General features: G+C 47.5%; 1 protein-coding gene across 1 annotated transcript in view; it reads left to right on the plus strand.

The window, feature by feature from the left end:
- Positions 1 to 21,021, plus strand: part of Adamts17 (ADAM metallopeptidase with thrombospondin type 1 motif 17) — a 308,973-nt gene that overhangs the window by 267,220 nt on the left and 20,732 nt on the right. The window contains exons 22-23 of the mRNA XM_029535526.1: positions 12,230 to 12,434; positions 16,440 to 16,592. Coding sequence (XP_029391386.1) covers positions 12,230 to 12,434; positions 16,440 to 16,592 — 358 coding nt within the window. The remainder of the gene's footprint in view (positions 1 to 12,229; positions 12,435 to 16,439; positions 16,593 to 21,021) is intronic.

A 21,021-nucleotide genomic window follows, 5' to 3' on the forward strand; every position in this document is an offset into this window, starting at 1 on the left:
AGGGAAGGGAAGGGAAGGGAAGGGAAGGGAAGGGAAGGGAAGGGAAGGGTAGAAGGCAGGCAGGCAGGCAAGACCCACATTTACATACAGAAACAATTTCAAGAGACTAAAAGCATAGAAACACAAATATAATAAAATGTGCACAGTACCTGTAATAAAAAGCTATTTAAAAGCTAAGGACACATAGATTAGAATGAGTTTAGCTCATCTACTAAAAGAAAAATAATTTCAAATCAGTTGACAAACTAAGACTCATCTCTATGATGTGTACTGAAAGCACACATAGAAGAAACTGGTTGAGAAAGTCTAAAACTATAGGATGAACAAAGGCATGATGGGAAAATAGAAAAAAGGAATTGGGTATGTAGAAGTAGTCTTTAAAGCCATAAATAAAACTAAGAGAAGGTAAGGTATTGTACACAACAATTTATATCAGTAAGTGAAACAGCAAGCCGGGGTGTGGTAGCTATTCCTGGTTGTCAACTTGACCTCATCTAGAATGAACTACAATCCAGAAATGGAGGGCTCACCTGTGATCCAGATCTTGAGATTGGAAGACAGAGAGAGGCTTCTGACCCAGATCTTGATCACAATGGCCATGAAAAGCTTAGGCCCAGGCAAGGTAATATACACTTTTAGTCCCGGGAGATTGAGGCAAGCAGATCTCTGAGTTCAAGGCCAGCCTGGGACAAAGCAAGTTCCAAATCCAGGCATGATGGTATACACATTTAATCTTCTGCTGGAGGCCTACATAAGGACAATGGAAGAAGGAAGACTGTCTTCTGTGACTGCTTGCACCTTCTTGCCAGCACATCTGTTGGAACCTACTTCTTCAGGAATTCAGTTTATATAAAAGACCAGCTTCAACAACCAGCCTCATAGACTGAGCAACTACTAGACTCTGGGACTTCCCATTCATAGCTGCCCACTGCTGGGTTAGTTGGACTGTAGACTGCAAATCATTACAATAAATTCTCTTAATATATAGAAATATTCCATAAGTTCTGTAACTCTAGAGAACCCTGGCTACTATAAGGGGTCACAACACTGACTTCAGACAACGTAAACTTCAAGCCAAAACACATTAAATGTGCCAGAGAAGGGAAGTTAACCTGAGAGAAGCCTTGGTTTGCAATCAGAACATAGTAGTTCTGGATACTCATGGTCCAAATACTATAGCAGTAAGCTGTGTAAACCATATACCACAGGGATGCAAGGCAATGGAACCTTACTGGTTCCAGGAGACATCGACCCAGCACTCTCACTGAGATAGATTAAGAGCAAAAATAAGGAAGATATGAAAGGCTTAAACAACATAGCAAAATGGCATGTTACATGTGTCAGATACTGCACCGAAAATGTAATCAGCACATGCTTCCATTTCTGCTGTTTGAATCACAGAATCTAATTATGGTGTTGGTCATAAAGAAAGTAGTAGGTTCCATAGAGAATAAATATTAAAACATTAGTCACAAAATAATACATTTAGAAATTAATAAAATAAAATTTTGAAAAGTACGAAATTCCCTCTACCTAGAAATAAATACATTGTAAACCTGGATAACCGCATTCAACTGTTAACCAGTACTTGGGAGATAGAAACAGGAGGATGAGGAGTTAAAAGAGAAAAAAAAACCCAAAACAAAATACATCTTATATACATTTCTATTTTTAAATATATGTATATTGTGTCATATAGACAGTTACAGATGTGGGGTATGGCACCCCCATTTCCTATATTTGGCACTAGCTCTTAGAAAGGAGAACTTGGGGTGTCCACTGACCTTAGTCTGAGCACTTAACCTGCTATGCAATTACTGTTACTCTTCCCCAGCGATTTATTGGGTGCTTACAAGATGCCAGTTTCTCTGTCCTCCTGCTGCTAGCGTAAGGCGAAGAGACTCCTCTCAGCCTTGTGGAACTTTGCTTGTGGGGAAGATGAGCAAATAGGGAAGACAGCTCCATCCCTGGGAGTGTAGGTTACACCTTTCTGGTTTTACGCTACGTTCGAGATTCTGGAACAGAGGCCATGTTGTACACCACAGGGCTCTGGCATCCAGAGAGAAAGGTGCCCACCTTGCCTCTCAGTGACAGGTTACGTCGAGGGAGTTGCCACTTCCTCACCTGCCTGGGAGTCCAGGAAAGACTAGAAAGCGTAACATCTGGCACACGAAAAGGTCCGGTTAGCATGCTTCTTATTGCTGATTTACTTGAAGCCAGTCAGGCTACACCCAGGCATGGGTTTGTAGGAGCCACATGCTTAGGAGGCATTGGCCAGCAGGGTGTGTCCGCAGCAAAGAGGCGGGTGGAAGCCAAGTGGCCTGGCTGCTGTGCCTCGTGAAGAACAGCTAACAGGCTGTGTGTGTTGCAGGAGAAGGACAGCAGATTCTGTGTACTTCAGGTCTTGACATCTAAAGAATGGGTGTGACTCCTCTGAGGCCCATCCAGGCTGCTGAAGAGAAACGTGGCCCGCTTGGAGTACAGTGAGCCCAGTGTCATGGAGAGATGCAGGCAGGACATTCCCCCCTGACTACCCTGCTCATCACTCTGGATTCGGAACTTCTAGTTCCACCTTCGGGAAATCACCCAAAATATGGGAGGTTAAAATGGAAACTCTCCAAATAGTCAACCCATATATACTGGTTAGGTAATTTATGGCTCTGATTATACACAGGAGTGTTACATAAGCCTTAAAAAGTCAATATTTAGAAAAAAATCACTAATCATCTGGGGATTGCTTCTCTCAATAGTGGAACAAAATATGAAATGTTTTGTTTACAGCATGCATGACATTGCGTGTTATGGAAAATATGTGTGATAAAGAGTCGGCTCATACGTGTTCTGTGTTCCTTCCCTTTATAATTTTAGGGGCCTTCCAGATTTTCTGCTGTACGCATAAATTATCATTACAATTTCTACAAACTGAAGGAAAACTAAGGCCAAAGAGAGTCCTAAAACTGAATGAATCATAGCCCACAGCTCTCTAGAGAATGGCACGAAGAGGGCTCTAGGGTGCTTCAGTCAGTTCTCACATCTCCTGATTGACACAGAGCTCAGGACGACGTGAAAGAAAGACATTTTCAAGGTTCTTTACCAGCCCAAGGCTCTGTGCTAAAAGCTGTCTTTCAAAAGAGCCAATGATAAGGCATGGACAAAGATCACCACAGCCAGACATGAGCAGGCCTTTGTAGATGCAGGGTGGCTGGCTGCGCTCCGTGTGGCCAGGCCATGCACCACGGAGTAGACTATTATGTGTGATTCTCTAAGTAAACTGCTTCTTAGTCATCCCACAGGTTGAGAGATGGGCAGTGTGAAAAGTACTTGCTGCGGAAGCACAAACACCTAAGTTTGGATCTCTAGCACCCATGTAAGAGTTGTACACACAGAGATGGGTGCATCTGGGGAAGAGGGGGGGCAGATAGGTCAACTCTAGGATCACACTAGCCAGCCAGTCCAACCCAAACAGCAAGGCCCAGGTACAGAGAGAGACCTTGTCTCAAAAAACTAGGGAGAGTAATCAAGGAATTGGCATTGATCTCTGGCTTCTGTATGTACATGCACACATGGGTGTGTATGCATGCTCACCACCCAAACATGCACGCATGTGCGTGAGCGCTCGCACGCGCGCGCGCACACACACACACACACACACACACACACACACACTCCCAACCATGAAAATTGCCAACCTGCAACACCTGGAGGAGGGAAAAATATATCACAAACTCGGTGTAACAGGATGATGTGGGATGTCTATTCTGGGGATCTTGGTGGGATACCCCAGTCCTTGGTTACACTGAAATTTTTCCCTGAGCAGAGACTCAGGAAACAGATAAACCTGGAAGAGAAGCTGTATTCTGGTGAAAACAGACCATCTAATAGGATATTTGCTGGGAAAAAAAAAATCTATGAAGCATCCCGGGGTGATTTAATGCCACCGACTTAATAAGCCCAGAAACCTAACGATTCTCTTTCTTCTCTTCCGGGAGGACTCATAAAGATGGTTCCTGTAGTTCATTAGTTATTAAAGTTATTAACAAATTATTATTTTCAATTGAGAGTGGTTATGGGATTCATTAATTCCTCTCATGCCAAGACTCTGCAGTTCACTGAGAACATGAATTATCCCTCGCAGTCCGGAGTTTCTAAATCATTCTGGACCAGGTTCGCTCCCTTTGGCGCAGCAAGTCATCCATGCAGAGCAGAATGGCTAGAAACCTCCCTTACATAATTTACTGAGAACTTAATTGGGACTAATTATTGTCTCTCATTTGCCTGCCTGCGAACATCTGCCCAGCAGCTGCTCTGACTCCATTCGGCTGGGATGTTTGAAGCTTTCTGTGAAGTGAGACAAAGGGCATGAATATTTTATCATAGATTTATCTCACTTTTAACTTTTTATAGGAAACTGCTGCTTGCTTTATTAGGCCGATGCACTAATGCACACTCTTCCCCGTGCACTGGAACTGAGCTGTGCGCATACTGTCTTACAAGGCTCACTGCAGAAGAGAGGAAGATGTGGTTGAGGTGTGTGGAGGCAGGAAGGGTACAGGGAGGGAAGGAAGTTTTCTGATTTGTACATTTTAAACTGATTTTTGTGCCTGTTGGAATCTTGAGTCAGCCAGAAAGGAATATATAGTCAGCCATATGTGATCACTCTGTGGGATGAATACCCATTTCACAGATCGAAACTCTGAACCCAGGGGCAGCTGGGCTGGATAGCTGATGTCAAAGGCATAGGCATGGCTCCCAAACTATGCCCGGGCCTCTTTACCCTCAGGAGTCTCAAGCCCATAGCAAGCCTAGGATGTTCTCGAAGGAGGAGAATCATTCCAGCCACCTAGTGAGTCTTGGGAGTGTAAGCGGAGATCAGAGAAGTATAGGACTGGGGGGGGGGGCCTTGGAGGAGCACCTCCAATGGCCAGCTGAGGGGTGAGGAGAAAGTGCCAGGCAGAGAGAGCCACACCAACATCTCTGGATCGAGGGGCACCCAAGCAAGCATCCATGGCCAACCAAAGCAGGGTAACTGGGCACTTACCCGTGCCGTGAACTTAACTCATTCCGCACTCCTTAACCTGAAGACTTACTTTTGTTTGTTTGCACATCTTCCTGAAAAAGTCTGTAATCCTCACTGAAACAAGGAGGAGCAAGGGCTGAAGGGGTGAGAACACCATCGTGTTGTCTTGAAAGTCACGCCCAGGCTCTGAAAGTCAGCGGGTATAGGGGCTGCTCAGGGTCTTAGAGTAGGGAAGCAACACAGCTGAGCTAGTTACAGGGGTGGCCTGAAGTTAACGAGACCTCGAGTGGGATGGCCTCTTAGTCACTGTACCTCAGGTGGACATGGAGGGGGGGAGCCAGAACAGAGATCCCCTTGAGGGTTGCCTTAGTAGGACATAACAGGGTCTTACACGTGGACTGGAAAACTGTCCAAGCTGAGCACCTTTTCTGGACTTGGCATACCTGGGCTCTGTTACCCCTCACACACCCTGGGCACTGTGGGCAGTCACACCAGCAGGGTTACAGGGTAGAGGGTTGGAGGTCCAGCATCCTAGGAACTCCATCTTCATCCCCACCCTTCTCTCTCTAAGTGTGTGTGTGTGTGTGTGTCTGTGTCTGTGTCTGTGTGTGTGTGTGTGTGTGTGCGCGCGCACGTGCGCGCGCACGCACCAGTGCCAACAGACACTAGAGGTCAACATCAAGAGTCTTCCTCTCCACTTTATTCTTTGAGGCAAAGCCTCTCATTGAACCCAGAGCTTGCTGATGTCGCTAGACTGTCTTGGCTGGAGTTACTGGGGTCCTCTTGTGTCCTTTTCCTTGCTCTCAGAGTATAGGAACATACAGGACCACACCTGTAGGTTTATAGTGGATGCTTGGGATAAATCTCAGGTCCTCGGGTTTGTACATCAAGGCTATACAGACTGAGCCACCTCCCCAGCTGCAAGAACCACACCTTCTGTTTAAAAATCCACGCTGACAGAATTGCCAAAGACCAAACTGCACCACAATCTGCTTTTGAAGAGAACCTGGAGAAACAGAAGACGGCATGGTCAGCAGCCACAGACCAGAGAAGTCCCGGAGTCAGACAGAGGGAAGCAAGAAATGGCTGTCAGGGCCACAAGTGTTCCACTGCCATCTGCTCTGAGGTTTGTGGTGATGTGTCCTGCTCACCAGGCACCCTTGCTCGGTGTAGGCAAATGAGAAGGTCGACACTGCCCAGCGCCAGCCTCTGACTCAGGGCTGAGATCTGCGGGCACCAGCTGTGTCTGCGTGGTTCCACCCAGCTTGTCTGTCACCTTGGGGCATGTGTTTTTTTTTTTTCAGGTTCACCACCCACATGGCCTTTAGACGCCATGACCACCAGCCGCCACTTCTAACACGGTGGCACATTAACAGTCATCAGGGATTCAAATTGGACCAACGGTCATCATCACCTTGGAGTGTTGCTAAGGAGACTAGCTGGCCTGTGGATGGATGTTCTCAGGGAGTCAGGACTGACTGAGTGTGTGGCTTTCGGTAAAGGTATTAAGGAGGAAGTGGCAGAGCCCTGCCCCCTTACAGCTGTGCACCAGAACCCTTGCAGGGCATCCAGCTGTGGGGGTGGGCTGTGCCTCGGGACCTCCAGATCCTACAGTTGGAATAATCCTTTGCTTCAGTGCCACTTCCAGAAGCAGCAGAGCTGGCACACTCCAGCCCTTGAGAACTCCCCCTAGGAACATTTCCCGAGTCTTATAAAATTCTGAGCCCTTTCATAGCCAAAGTCGGACAGCCACAGGGCGGAATGCTGGGGAGATCTGCCTGCGTCTTTTCATGTTGAGTAATCTTGGGCCAGGCAGCTGAGGCATTTGTGAGGGTCCTCTGCTGGTGTGAACTGGGCCTGGGGTGTTGCTTGTAACTCTCTGGGTTGGGGACTTCAGTATTCCTTTCTATTGGGTATCATTCAGTGCATATCCTGGGGGAACCAGTGTCTCATCATTCCTCTGAGAGACCTCTTTTTGTTCTTCTTGTTTTTCCCTCTTTTTACAGCAGAATGTTTTAGGCTAACCTGTTAAGCCAACCTGAAGGCAAAAGTAACATGCGTGTCTCCTAGAAACGTAGAGGGTCAAAACCCAGGAGAAAGTGATGGGGGGTGGCACGTGACAACCAGTGGTTCTGTGCCTCCTTAGGATGGGAGATGGGGTGATGGCACCCCTGTCCTTTCAGGGGTTTGCTCAGAAATCCACAGCTGCCAGCTTGGGATATTAAAGTATAAAGTCCCAGACTGGAGGCTGCAGGGCCAAATTCCTCAGCAGACAGGACTTGGCCCACACAGGCCGCTCAAGGTTTTAGAGTCCAACATTTGAAAGCTCAGAAGAAAGCTGCTCTCTCAACTTGGCTTGTTAAGATGGAGGAAGTCCAGCACCAGGCCACAGTGGGCTGGCAGCTGGTGGGCCACAGAAGGCTAACACCTGGCGACGACCCCTTACAGATGAAATGGGACCTAAAATGGACCCCTGTACAGTGTTCCCAACATAAAGTAGGAAACCCCATTTCACCATTAAGGGATAAATGTGACTTGGTTACTTTTTCTTGTGTCACTGCTTTGTGGACAGCAAGTGGTAATGAATTATTTTTTTTCTTGTCATGTATCAGCAGTTTGCCTATTCTTATGTTTATCCAGCATTTTTATTTTTGTGATTTCTTCCCTTAGTTTTTGTCCACTATCTGATTGTCTTTTTCCTAAATGATTTCTGTGTTCAGCCTTGAAAAGAAAGGAAACAATGACTCACGCTACACCACAGATGGACCTTTAAGATGTCACAGGAAGTAATGCCATAGGAAGTGACATCCTAGGAAGTGAGGTCATAGGAAGTGACGTCAGAGGGACAATGCTGTATTGTGCCATTTTCAGAACAGGGACATGTGTAGAGTCAGATTAGTGACCACTGAGGACAAGAATGGATGGTTGGGTCTTGGGGATGACAGTGAAGGAGCATGGGTCTCTTGTGGAAGCAGTGAAAACATTCCAAAATTAGATGGTGGTGGTTTCATAATTGAGTATATCGAAGATGCTCTTTCAATGAGTTCACTGTTTGGCAAGTGAGCCAAGTCCTAATGACATTTCTGGAAAGTGTATCTGCCACTCATTATTGAATGGCCTCGAGCAGGCTAGTGAACCCCACAGTGCCTCAGTCTCCCCACCTATAGAATGGGTCAATAATATTAAATCTTTACAGGGGTTTAGAAGATTGCTGACTACACATCTGTTGTAGTATCTGGAGAAACTATTGTCGAAACAATTTCCCTTGAAGCATATTTTAACAAAGTATTGACAGAAAATCTGCCAGCTTCCTCTTTCCTTCCCCCCATCCTGGCCCCTTTCCACCCTCCCTCTTGTCTCCCCAACCCTTCCTTTGCTTACTCATTCTTTGTATAGCACACACAAAATCGTCATAATTGTCCAAGAAGTCATAGGTCCTGGCAAGTCCCCCACCTTCTCAAGCTTAGGATCCAGTGGGCACAAGACATTTTAAAGTCAGAGTCCAGGGCTAAAGATTGTTTCCTTCAAACACATTCATTGTTGGCCACACCAAGGAGAACATCATGAGTTACTGGGCCTCTCTGCAAGCAAAATTGCCTGCTTCCAAGAGAGCTCATATGCACAGGCCGGCATGATGCGCTTCAGATTTTCATTTCCTCTTTTAAAAAACAAATATGTGAATAATATTACTTTTCAGGGAACAGTATATGAGAACTCATAACTTTTGAGTTTAAGTGGAGAGAGGTGGAATTGAAGCCTCATGTGGGACTGTTAAAGGGGCCCTGTTGATTCCCCTGGGAGGACAGCCCATCCAGGCTCCTTCTGTCACCTTTGCAACTCCACGCTGTTCCTCCTCCACACACATCTGTTTAATAAAAGCAGTCTCCTGTCTTCAGAAACTATAAATGGCATATGTGAAAGCTGTCTGACGGTTCGCATCAGAGTTGCTAGCCCCAGTCTGCCGGGGTCTGAGAAAGGGACACAGTCCTGCGCAGAGGGGGAGGGTCTGCAGCTACACATGGTCCTGGAGGTGCTGATTCACAGTCCTGAGCAGAGGGGAGGGTCTACGGCTATGCACGGTCCTCGGGGTGCTGATTGGTGCCATGTGGGGAGGAAGGGCTCTTGGCAAGACTCTGCACATCCCATCCCTCAGGCTCACAACACACATGGTGAACAAAGTGACAGGTGTCCTAGGAAAGACCTTGTCACCACAGTGAGACAGAGAAAAGTGTGGGCTTCTTCTTAGCTGGACATTCATACCAGGGGACAGAAGTCCTGTGCCAAGGAAAATGGACTCATGTCCCTGCAGGCTTCTTTGTGCTAAGCATCTTCCAAATACTTTGACTGCTACGTTCAAGTAATATTCAAACTGCTCCACTGCTTCCCTGTGCTTGGAAGTGCCCAAGGCCCAAAGGAAATAAATAAGACCCCCTGCTCTATAGCCACTAGTCCTCAAACAGGAGACTCGTGTTATCATACCCGCTCCTCACATCTGAACCATGCAGACTTATTCAGAATTAGGAAGAAAATTAATTTTAGGGGACCTTATTCCTCTCTTTTACTTCAGAATGGCCACCGAGCCGCCCTTTCCAGGGGCGCCCGGGGAAACCAGAGCTCCTCTCCACAGAACCAGTGTCTACATTTTTTAATAATAGTTACCCAGTCAGAATAGGCTGCATCTGTCAGGCCTGAAGCACGGTAGACTCACTGAGCTCTCAGGCCCCCAGGAAAGGACATCTCAGCCAGTCTAGCAACAAGCTAGTGGGGTGTGTGCATCTGGTTCAGCCAGGCTGGGATTGAGTAAGTGTACTATCTCAGTGGCGGTGGCTTGCCTGCAGCTTCTTGGGAATGCTGGAGTGCTTTGTGACATCCACTCTATGCTGTGGGATTCTAGGTGTGGCCTGTTTGATGCTGTGCCTGGGATGTGCCCACCTCTGTAACAAGCACATGGAATCACATGGAGGTGTCTTGTTTCTTGAGCTTGAGTTTTGGACAAGTGCGCTGAAAATTCCAAATGCTCATGAATAGCAAGCGCGCCCTTCCTTACCCCCTACGCTGAAGTGCTGAGGTTAACCCCGAGTCTCCTAGGTAATTCCTTTGTTAGCTGGTGTTGTGAAACACGGCATGCCACCCTGTCTTCCATGAGTGCAATTACGTGTGCTCTTTATAGTTATCTAATTTGAGATCTGCTGTACATTCATCATAAAGCAATTGTGCCAGAAGACTGTACCTCCGTCAAAGCCATCATTTCTGTGACCGCTCAATCGTTTTTCAAGAGAACTCAGAAATCCTTTGTCTGGTTTAAATTCCACCCACAGCACAGGTGGCACACACCTCTTATCTGAGCACCTAATCAGCTAAAGTAGGAGGATTGAAAGTTCACATTGAGCCTGGCCCATGTAATAAGACCCTACATAAATATGGAAGTGAAGAGAGCAAGAGGGGCTGGCTTACTGGTAGAACACATTGCCTAAACTTTATATGACCCAGCACAAGGCAAGGCCTGGGCCAAGTAGTGGGAGTGGGTGGGTAGGGGAACAGAGGTGGGGGAAAGGGTATAGGAAACTTTCGGGATAGCATTTAAAATGTAAATAAAGAAAATAATAATAATAAAAAAAAGGAAAAAAATAAAATAAAATAAACCAGTTTTAAAAAAAAAAAAAAAAAAAAAAGAACATGTTGCCTAGTATGCACAAGGCCCTGGGTTTCATCCTTAAAATAAAACATAGTGAACAGAAGCTTAAAATTCTCAGAGTTATGAATGAGATGGGTCTTTAATAATGGCCTAATGCCCCCCGCCCCCGATGCCCACACTATTCTCTTGGACGTGGAATATGTTGAGTTACACAGTGCAGGGGAATTAAGTTGAAGGCATAACTAAAGTTGTGTGGCGGGCCGAGTCACAGCCTCCTTTTAAAGAAAAGTATGTTAGAGTCCTGACACCCAGGAGACTAGAATGTCATTCCCACCTGGAAATAATGTCATTGCAGATTTAATTCATCAAGATGAGATCACACTGGGGCAGGATGCCCCCACTCATCCAGTCTCCTTATGAGAAGATAGCTGGGAGGACACAGGCGCACAGAGAGTAGGACACAGTACATGGCTATGAGGACAGAGAGTGGCGGGATGTTTTCATAAGCCAATAATGCCAGTTCCTATCAGAGCCTAGGCAATAGCCCTTCCATCAAGCTCTATGGCTTAGAAGGGCTACCACGCCACTTGGTTAGTAAATGTTATGTGCACTTCAAAAAAACATGGCCTAACTGTACTATAAACGACTACACAGCACCTTCCCTAAATGCAAGGATTTGGAACTTTGACTGCACGGTAGTGCTGACACACACTCACAGACAGTTGAAACAGTGGGTGGTAGACAATTTTAGAAAAGCATTTCAAGCGACATCCTCAGGCCTGTTTTCCAGTGGCCCACGAGATGCCTGCGTTAAGAGTCTCTGGCTCTAGTCTGGAAGTTTCAGGGGCCACGGAAAGCAGGGAGAAGCTAGTGTTGGTGTACTGGAGAGGCCTTTAGGCAATCTGTATCAGTCGGTTAATGCTGTGGTAACAAACATCACACTGCCTTAAAACAGTGTTGGGTTCTCAGGGCAGAGGGCAGGAAACAGAATCATAACCGTATTGAAAGTTTCTGTTGGACAGGGTTTGGGGGTCGGGAGGGGAGGTGGCTGGAGAGATGGCTTAGTGGTTAAGGGTGCTTGTTAAGATCAGACTTTGCATCCTAGCATCCACAGAACTTGCTGATTGTCTCTGTTAATACCTTTATCCCCGGCTGCAGAAGGGTTGCTGGTACCTTCTGGCTTCCAACCTAGCCAAAACATTAGTCCCCAGCTCAGGAAGAGACCCTGCCTCTGGGGCATAGGTGGAAAGAGATGGAAGACCATGAAACCTTCTGCTAGCCTCTACATACCTGTCAGCATATACGTGCATACATTCTCTCTCACACATGCACACATATAAATATCTTTTTTTTCAGTTGCTGTTGGGACATGACCAGCTTCGTGTCCACTCAAACTCCATTGCACTAAACATCTTCCCTGTGCCACGGGGGCCACTGAACTAGATGACCGCTCTGGCCATTCTCTGTTTGAAGCTCTGGAATTATCTCCAGAGTTGATGACAGAGTTCCCAGATCCGTCTCTTTCCCTACTCAGCCACTGCCAGTTTATCTTCTTACTGTCCTTTTTCTCTGGGCAGGTGGGTGACTGGTCAGTGGAGCCCCTGCTCAGCGACCTGTGAGAAGGGCACGCAGCATCGGGAGGTGACTTGCGTGTACCAGCTCCAGAACGGCACGCACGTCACTACTCGGCCCATCTACTGCTCAGAACCCCGGCCGACACCAGTACAGAGCTGCGAAGGCCAGGACTGCCTGTCTATCTGGGAAGCTTCAGAGTGGTCAGGGGTGAGTGCCTGCCTGGGCTTGCCACTGAGGTGGAAGCCATGCGGGAACCTGAAGGCCTTAACCACAAGGCCCACAGTGTACGGTCACCTCCAGGGTATTTGTAACTCATCCCCATGTACCACAGTCCTCACCTGCCCTGTGACCAGATCACAAGCTCATTCCAGCCCCTATTTCCTTAAGTTCCATCTAAAATAACAAGATTAAAAACAGACAAACAAACATACATGATATGGTTTTGAGGTTGCATGTGTATACACCACTAGGAAAGTACTATTAGATTCCATTTCGTGTACAAATTCCCACCAAGATATAATAGATGGACAGATGATTGACAGATAGATGATAGATAGATAGATAGATAGATAGATAGATAGATAGATAGATAGATAGATATGTACACACACACACACACACACACACACACACACACACACTCCATACACGCATCATACATACATACTTACCCACTGACCTTTTTATTCTCCCTCAGACCTGGTTGAATTGCAATCTGGTCGAGTTAAGTTGCTGGTTTCTTCCCTGCAGTGCCAGAGAAGACTTTGCAGGTTGCAGGGGTAGATGCTAGGCGGGACAGTCTTTGGTACGCAAGTCAGTTGCAAATCGCACACCAAAAACCATGTCGGAAAGAGGTCGGCTAGGCCCCAACTTTAAGTTAGAAGGCCAATCCTGGAAATAGCATTTTGTCTCTGGTGATGTCATCTTTCAGAGCTTTGCCTTGACATTGCAATTATGTTGATGGTCTGGATATAAAACAAACAAAAATAATAGCTAAATAAAGGGATGAACTTCTTGCGGGTTCCACCAAACCTGGAGTGGTCTAGGAAACATAAGGAGGCTAGATCCAAGACACTCTTCAGTATGGAAAATATTTTTAAAGTTCTCTTTGATTGCCAAACAGAATTATTTTGAATAAAAAAGTATTTGACCCATTTTTTTTTTTTAATGAACAGAAAGTCTGCTGTTGGCTGCTCTAAACTGAAGTTTAATTTCCGACAAATCTTGAAATGCGCCCATTTAAGAACCAGGGTCCTTATATGTCCTTTGTGATATTTGATGAAAAATGGGAAATGTAAAATCGGTTGATTCTTTTTCTTTATATACACTTAGGTTCTGGTTTATTATTTGTGCGGATTCTTCCTCTGTCCTTGAGGTAGAGGCCAGTGAGCACGCCCTCCCCTTTTCTCCAGGACAGGGGATCCCTAGGGCTTTGGCCACCTTGATCCCAGTCAAACAAGATTTGTTCTTTATTCAGATGGAATCCCCACATTTTCTTCTCAGACCCTTCCCTGTGGGAAAAGTAAAATCCATTCTTACTTAAGGAGCCAAGTCTCATCACAGCATGGAAGACTGCTACCTGTGGGCAGTGTGACCCACAGGAACAGGATCTAAAGCCTTTCCTTGTTGCCCATCTCTCTGCACATGCCCGATCCTAATCCTGAGCCTCACTGGCCCATCTGACGCTGCCTGCCTAGAACACACATCTAAGTCCCCCGTGAATTACCCACACAGCTGGCATTCTGCCCCTCTGCTGTGTGCCAGCGAGCCTACAGCCCTTCTGCTAGGAACTTTCATTTTCTCACGGGAGAAGAGACTTAGTTATCCAACAGTATTGCTCACGCTTGCCACCCACCTCCTCCGCAGATTCTTCATGACTTTATTGGAAAGAGAACCTAATATCAGAAGGAAATGAAAGGTCGCCAGGCGCCCTCCTAGCCTCAGCTTCTCGGCCCCATCCTGGGGGTAGTAAACAAAGATTGAGCATCACCTCCCTAGGTCCTTCAAAGGCAGCATCCTCCTGCACCTGCTCTTCCTCAGGCAGGCAGGGCTGAGGGCCTCAAAGGAATGGGTCACTGACCAAGGAGGGCAGATCCAGGCCTTGGCAAAGAAACCAGTGTTTAAAACCCCAGAGAGTGGCTGGACGCACAGACTAGACAACACAGGAACTGACCACAGGCAGAGGTGGTAACTTGGCCCTGGAGTTGCTGAGCAACCACTGTGGTGATCAAGATATAACCCACAAATTCAGTGTTAAAGGTGGACTTGCCAACGTGGTCAGGAAATTGTCACATGGAGGGAAAGGGACAGCCTTTCAGTGGCCTGGATTCCTGCAACGGCCCTCCAGGGCCAAGAGGCTCAATGTCCTAAAGTCCGCTATGGCGCGGCCCCTCACGTCTGAGGTCACTTTCAGCCATCCCTTTTCCAGTACCACACACCTAAGTCCATGTGATTCTCTCAGCTCTTCCAGGTGACCCCACAGCCGGTTTGGAGGCACGTGTGTGCCTTCTGAAACAAGCAGGTCAAGATTAGTCTCAAAGTACCACAGAAGGGAGAGTCCATGCAGAGCTGGAGAGATGGCTCGGTGGTTAAGAGAGCCAGAGGCTTTTGCAGCGGGTCCAGGCTTGGTTTCCAGCACCCACAAAGAGGCTTACAATTGGCTGAAACTCCAGTTGCAGGGGACATAATGCTCTTTTCTGGACACCCTTACATGTGTATAACACATACATATACTCAGGCACAGCCACACACATAAAATTTTCAATTAAAAAAATAAAGTTCATAGGAAGAAGATAGGTAGGTAATGTTTTAGGATAAACATCAGTAACAGAAATGTCAAGTATAACGCTTGTCCTCTATGTGTTTTTCTGAACATGCTGGAACTTTTTAATTAAAAAGTTGGCCTCGTTGTCATTCTGTCACTGCATGGCTTGCCACACATAATAAACTGGGCAGCCTGAACTCTCTGCAGAACACAGCCTTTAACCTCCTCCGCTTCTGTGTGGAAAGGCAGCATTTTTTCAGGGAATCACACATAGCAACAGCAAATTACAGGAGGTGTGGGGGGGGGGCTCCCCAAGCTGTGGTCTGTATTCCTTCTGCCCTCTGGCTAGGGGATGCAAGCATATCCCATCTTCTCACTGGCCAGCCTGTCATCTTGTCCATTATGACCTCTCAAAGGTGACAAGTCCTCTCTGTCTGGGCTTCCTTCTACGTCAGGAGATGTATAACTGCACCATGCCTTCCCACAGTGTAGTGAGCCAGGAACAAGATGCAGACCTGTCCCAGAGCACCCAGTGTCTCTGGGTGTTGTCAAATCTTCTAGCTTGTCATTCTTTCTTGGTTTGCTTTGTTTGTTTGTCTGTTTGTTTGTTTGTTTGTTTGTTTGTTTTTCTGAAGACAGGGTCTCTCTGTATCCCTGGCTGTTCTAGAACTCACTCTGTNGACCAGGCTGGCCTTGAACTCAGAGATCTGCCTGCCTCTGCCTCCTAAGTGCTGGGATTAAAGGTGTACGCCCCCTACTGACCAGCTTTTTCATTCCTTCTTGTTGCATGAGGACACCTCCGATTTAACCTCTTGAGAGCTTGATTATCATTTGTGACCCCACCACCACCAGGTTCTACCTAGTGGTGGTGTTTCTTGCCAAGGCTCCTAGGGAGTGAACTAAACTACTCTATGGAGTGTTGCCATCTTCGATGTTGGTATCCACGCTGATGTTCTGAGGGCTTGCCTAGGAGAAACACCCATGACTTCTAGCTGCCACCTCCTTTCCTGGTGGCGGTCCTTGCCTTGTGTATCTGGAGGCCAGCTGGCTCAGACTCCTTCACTTCCAGAGCCTTACCTAGCTCCAGCTGGCCCTTGCTTTCCTGCCACCTCATGTTCCATTTGCTCCCTGAACTCCTGCGATGCATAGATTGTTTAGACTTGGCAACTGGGCCATTGAATCCCATTTTCTTCCTTTGACCACCTGGGTACCATGAGTTCTTTTGAGTCCTGAATCCTGAATCCTGAATCCTGTACCCAGTACTGGCCACCTGGCTGGGTCCCCTGGGGGTAAAAGAGGACCGCAAAGAACTCAAATTCAAGGACAGATTATATAACATCATTTCTGCTCCCCCATTCTGGGCCTGGCACATAGTGGGGGACTCCAGTGGCGTTGGCGGACTTAAACCAAGTTAGGATATATTTAAGCACCTATATTGTGTCGTACAGTGCTCTGCCAACTGCGGCAAAGGGATCCAGAAACGGACTGTGACATGCACCAACTCCCAAGGGAAATGTGACACGTCCACACGGCCGAAAGCAGAGGAGGAGTGTGAGGACTACTCTGGCTGCTATGAGTGGAAAACCGGGGACTGGTCTAAGGTGAGATTTCCACCCTGCCACAGCAGTATGAGCTATCGTGAGCTCCCATTCTGCTGGAGGCCACAATGAGGCACGTTCACTTCTCTCTCCACTCCTCAGAGCTGTCCTCACTGTTGATCCCGCATGCCTCCATCTGGTTGTTCCCTTTCTTTTTCATAACAGGGTTTCTCTGTCTCCTGGTTGTCCTGGAACTCACTTTGTAGACCAGGCTAGCCTTGAACTCACAAAGACCCACCTGCTTCTACCTCCAAGTGCTGAGGTTAAAGGCGTGTGCCACGATGCCCTGTTCTGCTCTTTCCAACCGGCTGTACTGCACTGGGAGCATCCCACTGTGGTGGGAGCAAATCAAATACAGCCTAAAGCGCACAGTAGGTGTTCTTCACCAGCCTGGCTGCTCTTTGCAGCATGCTAGTGGTACCCCAGCAAACTTCCGTGACCCTAACCACATAGCTACCCACCGTGAAAGGCTCACAAATCTGGGGGCTAGGCTGAGGCAGAGCCATTATGTTAAGGCCTGAGAAGTGCTGTACATTCCTTAGGCAAGAACCTAAGGATGCAAGAGTCCTTGGAGATGCTGGAGAGCTGCCGAGTCAGCACCTCAAGAGGCAGGGAAGGGTCAATGGCAGTTGAATGTTTCTCAGAATGATGCTTTTTAGGTGAAAACTGGGTGTGTACAGTTTCCCTTGTAACCCCAGGGCCGGGGCAGTGGAGATCATCCTTGGGGCTTGTTACCAATCAGCCTGCCTTGCCAAATCACGCTAGTGAGAAACCTGTCCAACAAAGATTGATGGCAGATGAAGAACTCTACCTGGCATCCACATCCATGTGCGTCTACATCCATACCTATATAGTGTACACACCTGTATAGTGTACCGAGGCGATCCATTATAGTTTATCATCATCATCATCATCATCATCATCATCATCATCATCATCATCATCGTGTCTTTGCTGTTTGACCCATAGTAATTTTGAATGATTCATTTCTACTGAGTAGATTGTTCCAAGAGCCTTGTCCCAGAGATTGTTCCAAGACACTTGTCCTCGGTGTCTCATGAATACAGAGGGTATATTTGCTTCCTTATGGTCTCAGCAACTGAAAACCTCTCTAGACCCCCAGAGTCTCCACCCAAGGGGCCCGAACGCAGTTACCTTGGCTTGGCCCGCACAGTGAGAACCATCAACATTTCACAGTCTGTTGCCAATGTCCAAACATGTTTTTAAATGGTACCTGAAAATTTATTGTGTTTGCATTTCACTATAAAACCTGGCAATATATGCATGTTGGGTTTGAGGTGGAATCAGAGAAAACTCACTTCAGAGGCAGAAACTTAAAAATGACAGCTTCCTTTTCTGTGCACACAGGGAGGTGACCAGTTCAGGATCTGAATTGTGTCCCAGAAGGGAGATTGGACAATATTATTACAGAGTTGGAACCCAGAGCAAGGGGGAGTAGGGTGGCCTGCTGCACTGGCCAATCATATTTTGACACAAGGGGTTAAGCAAGGAAATTAGCATTGATTGGTGACTCTGGGTCACCTGGTTTCAGGGTCCTCCATTCAACTTTTATAGTTAGGTCCCCTCCTGGATTCAGGCCCAGGATTTAGAATGATAGGGGACAAAGGAAGTGGGCAGGCTGCACCTAGTCACTCTAAGTCACAGCAGGCAACACATTCACTACGTGTGTGCCTTGGAGAATTCCCTCTTTACATCCTTTACTGGTTAAGAGACAAACGTGAAACCCCTGAAGAAGCAGGATAGGCGTTAGATCTGGGGCCTGGAATCATGAACTCAGGTTTTGGCCCTGCCTGTAAGATGGTACTTGTTCCTGAGTTGGCTGGACCCAGGATACCGCCTCCTAACAGTCCCAAGCAGGCAGTTTGGTTCTGCCTCTGACTTCTGGGAAGAGGGGGAGCCTGTCTACTGGAAGGCTGTTCCCCAGATTCTGTTGCCCACAGAGATTTCTGTGCTGTACGGTGTGTGGGGCAGAGGGCACCAGAGGAATAAAGGGAGTGAGAGAAAACCCGCGTCCCGCCAGAGTTCTGGTGCTCTGGACAGGCGGTCCAGAAAGATTGCCACAGGCTTTCCACGCAGCCCTGGGTGGGTGTCTGGCTGTGTGAAGCCACTATACCCCAGCTCTCGGGTGGTGGACAAGGGGCAGTCCTAAATAACAGGTTCTCAGTCTCGGGCATCTCTCGACGGATACTGCAGAAGAGCTGAGAACAAAATGGGGGCCCCGGGGGCGGCTTGGTTAGCCCCGGGGGCCAAAGGGAGGAGAGAGCAGGGGAGAGGGATTCGCTGGGTGGTTCCCATACCAGTGAGAGTCCTTGGTCCAGTCAGTGGCTGGAGAACAGGAAGGCCTTCCGCTGGGAGGTTAGACACGGCTCTTTAGGGGAAAGCTTATCCCATCGTTCAAACACTGCAGGCCTTGATGAGCAGAGACAGTCTATGGTTTTAGAGCTTTATTGTAGAAAGGCAGGGGGAAAGAGAGAAGGCAGAAACAGGGAAAGTGGCTAGCCTTAGCCACGTGGAAAGAGGGGGGGGGAGGGAGAGAGAGAAGGAGGGCTAGAGAGTAAGAAAGGTGAGAGCTTAAAGAAAGCAAGGAGGGGCCAAGCAGCTCCTTTTATAGTGGTCTGGGCTACCTTGCTGTTGTCAGGTAACTATGGGGAGGAGCATACCTGGCTATGGTAAGGTAACGGTCAGGTAGAGTCTAGCCAGAATGCCAGGAGCTTGGGACATTATCTGTGTGACTTATAGTCACAGAATTATGGTGTTGGGGGCTTTGTGGTGTCAGGCACCTGACTCTGGGAATGTGGCTCGCTTTTCTGTCCCTTGTAGAGTTTTCTACTGGGTCGCCGGAGCAAGCCTCATTCAACCAAAATAGGTTGCCTATCACGGCCCCACATACACAAGCCTGTATCAGAGCTCAAAACCTCCCAAGACTTCCAGTGCAAAACAGCAATTATCTTCTGCAGTGCCAAAATGAAGACTGGATAACTGTGAATTTGGAGAAGACCAAAAAAATCCTTCCCAATCTTTGACAAATTTAAGCCCATAGCGTTATTCCCCAAATGAAACCAATATAGCCCAGAAGCATGACCATTAGTGAGGCTCAGCACAGAGCTGCCTGGATGAATCTCAGGTGGAAGGAATCTAACTTCAGAGTACAGTGCAGCCCTGAGAGGCTGTGAGCGCTGAGTGGAGACAGCAGTGAGCTGTATGTTTAGTGCTCTGACTCCTCATGTATATATCTCACTCTCTCATGCTGGGTCTGTGTCTCCAACATGGGAATCACAAAGGCTCTCCTTGCCTGAACCTCTGAGATGTTCATGCATTCCAGGGTCTAGATGAGGACTAGTCTTAGACAACTACCCTCAGCCGCTTAAACACAGCACTCAGCTCCCACTGTTGTGCCACGGATAATAAGTCTGTTCTTACCCAACTTGACTTGACCTCATTAGTTAAGCTTCCCTGACCACGGCTATCCAGACCCAGCCTTGGAGGAACTGATGACCTCTATGGCCACAGGCAGTCCTGGTCAGAGGCAGAGGTGAGCTCTAGGACCACACAAGCCCATCTACCATTGGGGGTACAAAGTGACTATTTCTTCTTGGTCCTGCATCCTATGTCCCACATCCCCATTCTTCTCTAGCCAGCCTCAGTCACTCCTCTCACTGAGAAAAGGAGATTGAAGCAATTAAGCCACTTGCCAACAGTCTTCTAGTTGAGTGCAAGCTCTTAGACTACAATAATATGCTCAGGGCACAGGGTGGCTTTGAGAATGGAGTGCAAGGGCTGGTGCCTGTAAACCTTAGAGTGCCATAGTCTTATCTCTGGCCACCCAAGGCTTGAATGTCTTACCCCTCTGGTTTTGAGGATGGTATGGGTACTTCTATTTTCTTAAGGACTTTGAATTTCTGCTACAAAGAGTCGCAAGGCACCAATGATGATTAGAAATAGCCCAAGAAAGGATCCAAGAGTGCTATGCTAGCACAGCATCCCTCAGACTTGCAGGTCCTCACCTGCCTGTCTCGGGAGGCTGAGGTCAGGTGCTCTCCTTCCTAGCCATGACTTGGTGGATGAATGCTTCCATTTTTTTCAGAGCAACACGTAGGGAGACCAAAGTGCCAGCCTTGGCATAGCCAGCTTGATCAGTTGTCCCTGGCGTTAAGAATTCGGATCCATAGAATGCAATGACCTCCCCCAGTCATGGCTACTTTACAGGCTGAGTGGCTATGTGTGTTTGTGAATCAGCTACCCCAACCCAGCCATAGCAGATCTGTGCAGAGCATGCCCCTAGTGGTTCAACTCTGTGGAGGATGTCCCCAGTCCCCATCCCTGATGATGGTAGTATCATAGAAGCAGCCATCAAGCCAAATGGTTTGCTCTACCATACAGATCAGAACTCAGAGATGCTAAATTACATGTG

This window comes from Mus pahari, chromosome 1 (genome assembly GCF_900095145.1).
Source record: "Mus pahari chromosome 1, PAHARI_EIJ_v1.1, whole genome shotgun sequence".
In the NCBI taxonomy this organism is placed as follows: domain Eukaryota; kingdom Metazoa; phylum Chordata; class Mammalia; order Rodentia; family Muridae; genus Mus; species Mus pahari.